The 11,521-nt window shown below is 39.3% G+C and overlaps 1 protein-coding gene and 1 long non-coding RNA gene across 11 annotated transcripts in view; one reads left to right on the forward strand and one right to left on the reverse strand.

Moving 5' to 3' along the window:
• PALLD (palladin, cytoskeletal associated protein) overlaps positions 1 to 7,900 on the forward strand; it is a 200,695-nt gene extending 192,795 nt beyond the window's left edge. For all 10 annotated transcript variants that reach the window (XM_066996743.1, XM_013175276.3, XM_066996745.1 and 7 more), the window contains 5 exons: positions 923 to 1,055; positions 2,011 to 2,218; positions 2,937 to 3,102; positions 4,581 to 4,714; positions 5,713 to 7,900. In XM_066996743.1, coding sequence (XP_066852844.1) covers positions 923 to 1,055; positions 2,011 to 2,218; positions 2,937 to 3,102; positions 4,581 to 4,714; positions 5,713 to 5,885 — 814 coding nt within the window. In that variant the 3' untranslated portion in view covers positions 5,886 to 7,900. The remainder of the gene's footprint in view (positions 1 to 922; positions 1,056 to 2,010; positions 2,219 to 2,936; positions 3,103 to 4,580; positions 4,715 to 5,712) is intronic.
• LOC125184318 (uncharacterized) lies at positions 738 to 11,144 on the reverse strand. The gene is made up of 6 exons (XR_010831520.1): positions 11,124 to 11,144; positions 10,703 to 10,924; positions 9,908 to 10,097; positions 5,581 to 8,369; positions 4,225 to 4,328; positions 738 to 1,100 (listed from the first exon to the last, which is right to left on the reverse strand). It is a non-coding gene; the product is annotated as an uncharacterized lncRNA (long non-coding RNA).
• Between the last annotated feature and the right edge of the window lie 377 nt (positions 11,145 to 11,521).

The following is an 11,521-nucleotide window of genomic DNA, read 5'->3' on the forward strand; positions in this document are numbered from 1 at the left end:
CAGTGAGGTGGTGGTTTTCAGAAGTACTTTCACCCTTCTGTGGTGCTAGTTAACCTGCTTGGCTCAGCCTCACGAGGCACTGAGAAACACTCGTCACTTGGACCTTTAAGTTGTCCTCTTAAAAGCAGTACCTGACCTGGATGCGTATAAACGCTGTGACAGCAGATTTTGCATGGGTAGCTTGCACTTGACTAGATACCATCATTTCTAGCAGGTCTTACAGAACTAATTAGCAAAAGATACGAATACAGCTCTTTTTTTTAATTACCCATCCATCTTTCAGCCTAGCTGCATGTGTATGAGATATGTATATTGGCAAAAATGGTTAGGGACTCGCCAACTAGAACAGAACATTGCTTGTGAGCTGCAAAGCAGGAGCTACTGAAGGAGCTGTGGGCATGCCCAGTGGCAAAAAAGTTAGGTGCTTCAGAGCTGGCTTTAGACATCTGAAAAGCTACGTAAGCATTAAACGAGGAAAAAATATCCAGAGTGGCTACATTTTAATCCACAGAATCTTCTATACAGCCTTCAGTGGTGCAGAACAAGAGAAGATGAAAAATAACTAAGTGTGACGTGAAAAGTCTCTTCTCCACTGAGATGAGTTAGCTTTTAGCTGCTGTTGTTCTCTGAAAGGTAAACATAATTAACAAACAGTACACGTGTTGTCTGTTGTAATCAGCAACAGTGAATGGTTTAAATGCACAAGACGCTAGAAATGAGGAACTGAAGCCATGTGCTAAGGTTTGCCAGCTTCTTTTATTTGTATTGCAGTGATTTAAAGACTAAACAAAATGTACTCTCATGTATAAATATATGATTATTACAAGTAAGTATTCTGTAGCAAGATTGTTGTCTAGATGTTTCTAGATACTTCTGATTTAGTGAAAAAAAATAATTTACCTTTATTTCATGTTATTTTAAGACCACGATCTCGATCAAGGGACAGTGGTGATGAAAATGAACCAATTCAGGAACGATTCTTCCGGCCTCATTTTCTGCAGGCTCCTGGCGACATGACTGTTCAAGAAGGAAAACTATGCCGAATGGACTGCAAGGTAAGCGTCAAGCAAAGGACAGCAGCTACCTTTCCATAACCTTGGCTGAGTCAAAAAAAAACAAGTTAGATAAGATTTTTTAATGCTCTTTTACCAGTTTGCAGTGTCAGTGGGTTAATTAATCTCGCTGCTTATCAGCAAAAGTTGACAATAAAAACTTGCCTCCAATGAAATTGCTGCAGGCAAATCTTACAGCTAACAGAAAGCTGATTTTTAGAGCTGAGCTATGTTGGGGCGTGGGGGGAAGCAGCAAACACCATAAAGACAGTGCTTCTCCATTTTAAGACCTTTTACCACTTCAGTTTCAATCCTCTGTTAGTTTCAGACAGTCTAATCTTGATTTATGACTTTGCCTTGCAGAATTAATTAAGGCTTGGACTTCTTCTGTTTGCTTTCTGCTGGTACATCTGGGAGAAGCTGTTTGTTTTCGAGCAGTACCCCCAGCAAGTGGCACGGCTTTCAACAGTGCCGGACTCGTTCACACAGACCAAGTATAAACTAGTGCAGGCAGCGCTGTCACTGGGTTATACCTCAGTGCAATGGAATTTAGAGTTCCATAAGTAGTCAGCTAACATCTTTTTGTCTGCACGTTTTCCACAAGAAATTAATTCAGAAAGGAGTATCTTTTTATTCCACGTGAAGAGCAAACAGTCAAAAATGACAAACGGTGTCACCCTGCCTTTTGTTTTGCAATGTATTATTATTTAGATTCTAGCATATCTAAACACTGATTTTTTTTCAGTCACACCCATAAGACATCACGGAATTCAGGGAGCTGGCCAAAAAGCAAGTAAATTAATATAACTGAGTCAATGTGTAATGCAGGATGGAATTAGTAAATCTTGTGGTACACCTGCACTAGCAAACAAACCCCAGCTCCTCTGAAGTAACAAGTCAGGACTCCTCCAGTGCTTTGCATGGCTAACAGTTTCCCATTGTTCTGTTCGCGCCGAAGGTTAGTGGATTACCAACTCCCGATTTAAGCTGGCAACTTAATGGAAGGCCCATTCGTCCCGATAGCTCGCACAAGATGCTGGTGCGTGAGAACGGCGTGCACTCCTTGATCATAGAGCCAGTCACAGCTAGAGATGCTGGGATCTACACCTGCGTTGCCAGCAATCGAGCTGGTGAAAACACGTTCAGCCTGGAGCTCGTTGTTGCAGGTAACGCCTTCGTGCTGAGCGCTGCACGAGGAAAAGTGAATGCTGTCAGGGGACGTGGCTGAGGGGCAGGGGACTAAGACGGGGGAAGCGCGCAGTAACGGGATTGCAGTACGCTTCTGGGCGGCACGGTTACGTTCTGCATTGGCCGAGGTTGGCTGGCAGGTAACCTGCGGGTCCGCACACAGTGACGAACAGAGGGCTGTCAGCCTGAGGGACAGCTGAGGCCACAAACCAGAGTGTTCACCCCAGTGTGCTTCTTACGGGGGGTTTGTGCAGAGCCGTATCTACCTCTGGGTTGGTAGCATGATATGATTTGTGTATTGCACAGGATGTGAGATTAATGCCATTCCAACCTGCTGGCAGAGCACTTCCTTCTATAATTAAAGGCTCATCCTTTTATGGAGTATGAAGGAGCACTGTTTAACAAGCACGGTGCAGCCAATTAATCTCGTCTTCATGCTCCACATTTCAGTTCTCCTGGGGGCCAGGGCGGGGGAGGAAAACACTCAGCTCTATTAGAGCTCACTTCTCCTTTATTAAAATACTGGTGTGGCTGTTTTCTTCAGAGGAATCAGGGTTGGACTTCGTGATTAATGAAGACAACACTTAAGTTTCCTGCCACTTATATTTTTCATTACTGTTTTTTCGCATGCTGCTGAAAGAAAAGCTCACTTTTTAAAGACTAGTGTCAACCTTTCTGCAATTTTTATTTCCACAGCTAAGGAAGTACACAAAGCACCTGTGTTTATAGAGAAACTACAAAACACAGGTGTGACTGAGGGATTTCCAGTGCGACTGGAGTGTCGAATCTCGGGGGAGCCATCGCCTCAGATATTTTGGAAGAAAGAGAATGAGTCACTCACACACAGCACTGACCGAGTGAGGTTAGTTTGATTTAGAGTAATCTCATCAGGCATCACTTCAATAATGGTTTCTCCTGTAATACAACTGAAAAACTAGAAGATGAGAGTGCTTTGGGTGAACAGCAGGCCATAAATATTAACTAGTTATTGTAATACCTTTTGACATTTATTCAAACTTGCAGCCAGCCTGGTGACTGAGCTAGAATTAAAATGTTAGCTTTGTTTTCCAGCCTTGAACAGCTATCTTTGCACTTTAAGCACCGTGTAGTGGTCTCTTCTCGTTTGGAACTAAGACTTAGCTTTACTTACAAGCCCAGGTTTTCTGCAGTAAAATTTCTCTATCTGCTTCTCAGCGGAAACATTGATTCTTAACTCTGCTGTGTAGTTAAGCAAAAGAGCTTTCTTGAATGACAGTACTGGGATAGCTACATATCCATACCAGTGCAAAATCATAACGCAGAAGTAGTGGAGACACTAACGCTCCATCTCTTCCTTCTCCCCGCTCAGTATCCTGACTGGTAGGAGCTAATGTGTGCTCCGTTTGGCCCAAAGTTTAGTTATGCCCACTCAAGTGGATCTAACTCCATGAGACAACTGAGGGTTTTAAAATTTTACGAGAGGTAAATGCTTTATGCAGGGCTTTATGCACACTTTTCTCCAGCATTTAGTAAATGCTAGTTCAGGTAGAGTAATTGTGCAGCATCTCACTTCTGTCTCCGTTCCTCAGCAATCCATTTTCCCGTGCTCCTTCTGGGAACCAAGGCAGCTAAAAGCTGAGCCCAGCTCTGCTACTACAGCGTGTGTGCGTCTCTGAATCCAGCTATGAGTTAGCGCTGGCCTTTAAATCCCCCAAATCATCTCTATGCAGAAATACTATAGGGGCAGTGGGAAAAATGTCATTATATAAATTTTTTTGATTGTAAGATCTTTAAGCTTGTTACCAGTATTTGATTGCATTTTGTAAAAACACTGAAGAGCAGTTTTAATATAAAAGATTTAAATATAAATATTTTTAATATAAAAAGAAAATTTTAATATAATATTTAGTAAAATACTTAAAAATAATATAAAAAGGAACTCATTACTGGTATGACACTGTAATAAACTATTGGTTCTTCAAAATAACTACAAATATTTCAGTACCTCGTTCCTCAAGTGAAATCTTTTATCCTTTCCCCACAAAGTCTGGGTAAGTTCTGACATCCCCACTATGTCAATGTGACTTCCAGATGTCTTAACCTGTAATTCTGAAAGAGAAATTGCTGCATGTGATTTTGCTTCTTAGTTTTTCAATATAGGATATTAAACTACCAAATTATCAAGCATATTCAAGGTTTTATTTTTCACTTGTTAATTTCAGAGGAAGTTTTATATTAATTAGAAGTGGACTACAATTAATTAATCTGTAACTAGGATTGGGCCTGTGTATAAGGACATTTAAAAACAGTCTACGCTGGTTTGCAATTTAAATCGTAATTTTCTACTTTTCTTTTGTTTAGCATGCACCAGGATAACTATGGCTACATCTGCCTGCTTATTCAGGGAGCTACAAAAGAGGATGCCGGTTGGTATACCGTTTCAGCTAAGAACGAGGCTGGGATTGTGTCTTGCACTGCCAGGCTGGATGTTTATAGTAAGTGGCTTCCTTTTTCATGATCACATTGATCCCCCAAAAGCAACAGTTCTCCAAGTTTCGGTTTGTTCGCAGAATGGTTTACTTGGGTCTCTTTTTCTTTTGTTTATAGTTTCTCCTCAATAGTAACGATCCACATCAAGACAACACATGCTCTGTCAAAGTACTCCCACCATCTTTCAGATACCTAAATCAAAACAAGCATGCATGCTTTCTATTTTTACTTAGTATATTAAATAGAGCTAATTAACAACAGATAACGGCATGATGACATTAATTTTGTGGATCATTATTACTATTGCTCTGCTAGCACTTCCCTAACCTTTTGTATTCTTTCATCCATTAGTCTGTAATACACGGGTGACTACCAGAAGTGTAGTAGATGTAGTAGTAGTAGCCTTTCTGCTTAATTATTCAGTTTGTTCCAAAGCAGCCCCTTGCACAGTGACCATTTTCTTAAACTAAAATCCATTACCAGTCCTCATAACAAGAAAAAAGGAGGTGAGAAAATTGGAATGATAAACGATCGTTTCAATGACTCGTGAATTAAAAACTCCACTCAGCATTCTTCTGCGTACAAGGGGTGGCAATGATTTCCCTTCCCAAACAACAACCAGATGATTTCTTTTCCTGACCAACAACCACCCCTAGAACAGGCCTGTCACTGTAATATTAGTGCACAGACATAAACACCTTGCTGTTGCCCTTATCGATGATACAAAGAAAGGTAGAAAGCAATGCCAAAAAGGCAAAGGAACAAACAGATACTTGGTTTTTACTAACCACATTTGATGGTGAAACTAGATGCTGAGGAAAATTAAAAAAAAAAAAAAACAAACCTACACTAAGAAATGAAGCAAACTTGCCTTTGATGTGATGCTTCTCAGCTGCTCAGAAATTGGTTATCTCCTTCACAAAGGGTTGATTGTGCATCTGGTACGCTTTGTTGCAGAGGTCAAGATGTCTACATCTTTTTTTCTTTCCTTTTTAATCTGTAGCTCAGTGGCAACAACAACCTCAGACAACCAAGCCAAAGAAGGTGCGGCCCTCGACCAGCCGATACGCTGCACTTTGTGACCAAGGACTAGACATCAAAGCAGCTTTCCAGCCTGAAGCAAATCCAGTCCATCTGACAATGCAGTCTGGTTTGGTAGAGAGCGATGATCTGTAGACCCGAGCTGCCACTTCCATCATTTTCTTTCAAAGCAGAAACACTGAAAGCCATTGCCTTGACCAATGATACTCCTATGTCACTTTATGCAAAGGCAGACACCTTCAAGTACGAAAGATAAAAGACAAACACAATAACCATATATTCCTTATTCATTATACCAAATTAGAAGAATAGGTAGATTATTAATAGAAATGTACACATTGCACAACAAATCACGTTCACCGATTCCTTATACCTAAGTTGCTTCAGCTCTTACAAATAACCCTTTTCATAAAGGCCAAACTGCATCAGTGAGACAGATTTTTCAGAAGAAAACACTATCACTACTTGCCTTCCAAAGCAGTAAGTAGATGCTACACAATCTTAATGGTGCGAGACGTTTTATTTGAGGCCATTAGATCACAAGCAAATTAGAATGTATGGTTATCTATAGCTCTGAAATGGCAATGCATTCTGATAGCTACAGTGAACAAGTGCAATATTGTAAGAAAAAAACAGGAAGGGACAAGGAAGAGAAACATAAGCAAACGTTGCAACTCTGCAACCTGCTTTTTATTCTACAGTGACAAAAAAAAAAAAACAAAAACCTTGCCTTAAGTGCCATTAGTGTGGACAATTCTATAAAGCAACATCGACGCCATAATTTTAAATTCTTTTGTATTTTTCCTTTCTGCCACCTAGGAGGAAGCTTATGTACAAACATACAGCAAAGATTATTTAAGCGTAAGTAATTTAACTTCTTCAAGCTAATGAAGAAAAAGAGCTGACGTAATAAGTCTACTCCAGACTATAAATCTTAGTAACTAGAGGAGAAAAAAAATGCCGACAGTACGACCGGTGCAGTAGGTTACTGCAAGGGGTGGGAGGGGGCGAGGGCAAGAGGTTGAAACTCTCTGCGGATTTCCCGAGGACAGCCTGTGACCTCGTAACGCTCCCACGGAGGAGTCTGAAATTCTAAGGTGAGCTGAAAACTAGGGAATGTACGGATGGGACGTCTGACTGTTTAGAGCTTGCGTAACGCGTATGAGGATTTTAGAAATGCATAGTAAGTGAGAAATGGGTTGAGACTGCAATAGGAATTTCAATGACAAGTATACACCATAGGTGAGAAACTCGCAGATCTGAGGAAGCAGAAACTGAAGATGGACAAAAACACCACCAAAATGTGCGCCATTTTTTCTTCTTAACATAGCATATGTCTCTGGTGGACTTTTATTTTTTTTTATTATCCTCCCTATTGTAGGCAAACTACAGCTCTTTTAATGGGTGCAGTCTGCGCGCAGTAGATGAAATGCCTTAAAGCTCCTTACAGAATGCAAGGCAAATCCACATCAAACTGGAGCCCTACCTAGTCAGACCTGACAAGGTAGTTTTAAATTAGAACCGAATGAATTTCGGATGAGGGGGAGGGAGGGAGGGATGGAAGAATTACTAGACGTGACAAGAAAAATGAGCATTTGATGGTACGAGCATACTTTGCTATGAAAGGAAAACACTGTATTCCTTATATGAAGCACATATATGGTATCTTTCATTATTTATAATAAAAGTGTTGAAATCTTTTATCTCAGTTCAGTTATTCAGAAGTCCTGTACTTAGTTTTTTTTAATTTTGTAATTGTGTACACCATATATTGCATTACTGCTATACGTGTATTGCTTTGTAAGTACACAAAGTTTGTTTTGTTTTTAGTGACTAATAAACTTTAGCACATAAGTTAGTACTATTCAGTGCAAACTGGTGCAGGATATGACCGGTGCCGGGGATCGTTACTCTAAATTAATGTCATAGTCCGTCATATGGGAATAATCTGATTATATTCTAGAACAAGTATGTCATCATTTGCCCAATTTTTCACAACTGTGACATGCTAATTTACTTTTTTTTGTTTAGCTTCACTAGCATTATTTTGCCACCTTTTATTTGTATTTATAAAAATGTACTATCATTACTTTGGATTGTTGTGCTGGTATAATGTGGGTTTAACATCAATAAATATTACACAAATAGAATGTTTTGCTTCTGGTAAGACTATTAACTGTTTCACTACAACCATGCACATTTAATATTTAGAAATTTAAATCTTTTGAATACAGACAAAATGAGGGCCATATGAAACATCTACAGCTGACTACACTGTGTTTATCATAATGCTGCCCTTGTGACCCTAAATCTTTTTAAATAGGAACATGACCCATAAATTCTGAGATACTTCTGCACAATGCAAGTACCTGAAGATGCTTTTTTCCCCAAGATGTTACAAAAGGTCTAGTTTTCATATCTAGTAATTGCTCTATGACATGACCAACAACTGATTCCAAGTAAAGGGCACTGTGCAAGTGCTGTTAAATTGGTTTAAGAACAGAATTCTGAAAAGGTAGCACCAAAATTAAGCAAACAAAATGTTAAGACTTACATGTAAAATCCTTAATGTTAACTAGCTTCTCCTTCTCTGCTTTCTGCACAAAGATACGGGGAAAGCTGTAAGGTAACAAATTTTTTCTTTTAGGTTTACATTTCAAGCACTGATCACTACACACAACTATCAGCAATTGAGTGAGTACTGATGTTAATGGCGATACTACAACTGAAGTCAATGGAGTTCTGTCTGCTTACAGTAATTTTGGGTTTGGCTGAGAGTGAAAAACTGACTGCTCTTGTGAGCTAGTTAAGATGAGGTCATCACTTTTTGCCTCTGTATATATGTACACATACACACACTTACGTAGTAAATCACATCTCTAAGCAGCAAAGTTGTTTTTATGAAAACATTCAGCAGTGCTGTTACTTAGTTACTGGGACTGTTTGGGTTTACAGATTCAGAGACATAAGTGTGGCACAAGAAAAGTGACATACTTTACAAGCCAAAAAAATTGAATTCTTGGAAGCATCAAAGTAACATTTAGCATTTTAAGCTCCCTCCACAAACTCCAAAGAGAGATAGATAGTATTATGTGAAAGTGTACTTTTAACACTTCATGGCGGGGGGAAAAAGTTCTAACCTTTTATAAGACTGCAGGCTTAGCTATGGGAAGACTTCCAGTTATTTAGGAAGCTCATCAGTCCAAGTGTATTCAACACAGTCCAAGGCTTGACACAACACCATTCGGGATGCTGACAGAAACCCCTGTCAAGCACCAAGAGTGATGTGCAAAATTCCACATGCATGAAGGGTTTTTTTGTTTGTTTCCAGCTCATAGCATACCTTAATACAGCATAAATGTTTGTCCTGCAATTTCATGACAACAGCAACTAACATTAAAAAAAGTTGCCACCCCAGCCAACTGGAGGTTGATCAAACCAAATTACAGTCCGGTGTGAAGCCCCAGCAGAGGCACTATAGTTTCAGTCTCTGCTACCACTTTCAAAGGTCATTTTCTTTCACTTTGTATGCTAATAAAAGCCTCGATTCCCCAGATATGGGGAACTGCACCCTGAGCTCTGCAAGCAACCCAAACAGATTTAATATAGGAGTAGTCCATGAGAACATATTACCCACCATGTAGTGGTGCTAGGGGGATCAGCTATGGCCGTGCGCCCCATCTGCCAAACCCACATTTTGGAGTATAGGTAAATTAATGCATGGTTTGGAAATGCCTGCTCAGATTATGCATGTTTACAACAGACTTGCTTCTCTGCCTCACAGTTCAGCTGTACGTGAAGGCACTAGAGCCTGCTCACTTTTAAGCTAGTTCTCCTGACCCGGCTAAAGGCAAAAGCCCCTCCCCTGCACAGCATTTCTATTTGAACAGAACCGTAAGCACGTACAACACATCAGTCAGATGAAAACACACCTCTTGTCCCAAGAACTTTACAATCTATTTCGGACATCACACAGTATTCTTTAACATGTCTTAAAGCTACGAACCACAATACAAAATTAAGCTACAAGTTGCAATCTTAACATTATTAATACAAAATAATAATCCCACACCGTACTCAATCTCCAATAAAATGTGTTGGAAACATAATGCTCAGCTCACGTTTACAGCAAAAAGCTAGATTACGAGAAGCAGTACCTATACAACCATATCAGCAGCTATCGAGAGGAAGAGGAGGCTGAATGAACTTAAATCCAACACTAGGAGAAATTCTTCCTTTATAAAACAACTGCAGTGCAAATAGGTAAACCCTGGGGAAGGGCCAAGTCTTGCAATCGCTGTCACTCGCAGTCCAGTTTTGTAGTAGCCGAAACGGGCCAGAAAATAGCTGCAGAACAAGAAAAGAAAAAAATCACTAAAAAAAATACAGCACATGGCCGGTAGTCAGAATGATTACATCATTTACAGCAGGAACACAAATATCACACTGAATGGATTAGGGTGTTGTTTTTTTTTTCTTTTTCTTTTTTTTTAAATGATTTTTTTTAAACCTGTAACTAAATATACTGTCAAGCTTTTTTGGTGAACTCTTGGCACAGAAATCACAGAGATATTCTACAAAGATGAACCTAGGGTACGAAAATGTATTGCCAAGGCCAGGACCCTTCCATGTTACTGCAAAAGGTGTTAAAATTACCTATTAAGATAAAATTTCCCATACAAACAGGTAACACGTCTCTATTCTGTTGGAGATGAAGAACTAATGGATTTTGATTTTGGTGATTTTTTTTTTTTACATGCAGTGTTTGTCCAAGCAACTGCTGAAGTTATTTGAAGGAAAGTGCCTGTCTAAAAGCAAGCCTATTTTACCACACTATTCCATAGGATAATGTACCGTGCTACTTCTAATTACCAACCCACTTCCTCCTCCAATACTTTAGAATTAGTCATTGAACATTTTTTGTTAAACACACTGTGCAATAGAAGTTTTACCTTTCTCAAATTCTGGATTAGCTTCAGCTGTACAATCTCTGAGCTTTTATTACTTCATGCAATGTATAATAAACAAAAAAGCAAAATAAAATGTAATTCTAACAGAACAACTGTTCGTAAAGCCAAACATCTTGAACTGTACGTGAATGCTGTCATTTGAGGTATGCAACAGCAGCAGCTTTCAAGAATTTCACTATGAAAAGCTCCAGATCCACTTTCCACCTGGAAAAAAAAAAGTGTAATTGCATAATGTAGATTTCCAAATCTAAAAAATAGCATTTTAATACTAAATAGGCTCAATTACTTGTTTCGCTCATGTGTCTTGTACTCAAAGAGCATAAAACAGATACAAAGCCTCAATAGAAGTAATGGAAGATTTAATAGAAGCTTTCACAGAAGAATGAAGTAATTCTTAACTTACTAAACACTTGTTCCCTTCCAAGCTTTTTTTTTTTCAGAGTGCCAAATCCATTAAACAACAAACTCTGCAGAAACAGAACAGAGTTTTCACTTGTGATTATTAGTGTTTTCTTGCAACATACAAAAACCAGCGTAATAAAGGGCAAAGCTACCACTACTAATTGTCATGCTGAAACAACAAATTTCTGGTCAGCCTATGCATCCTAAAAAAATGGAGATGGGTTGACAGTGTTTCTAATCACTAATTCCGAGGACAAACACATCAGTTATCTGTCTTTGCCCAGGGCAACAACGAAACAAAAAGAACATAGCACTTTAAGTGGGAAAAAAACGTGTTGATGACCAATGCATTTCCACAGTCCCTGCTTCACAATTCAGATCTGTCTGGTCCTATTTTGG

This window comes from Anser cygnoides, chromosome 4 (genome assembly GCF_040182565.1).
Source record: "Anser cygnoides isolate HZ-2024a breed goose chromosome 4, Taihu_goose_T2T_genome, whole genome shotgun sequence".
Classification (NCBI taxonomy): domain Eukaryota; kingdom Metazoa; phylum Chordata; class Aves; order Anseriformes; family Anatidae; genus Anser; species Anser cygnoides.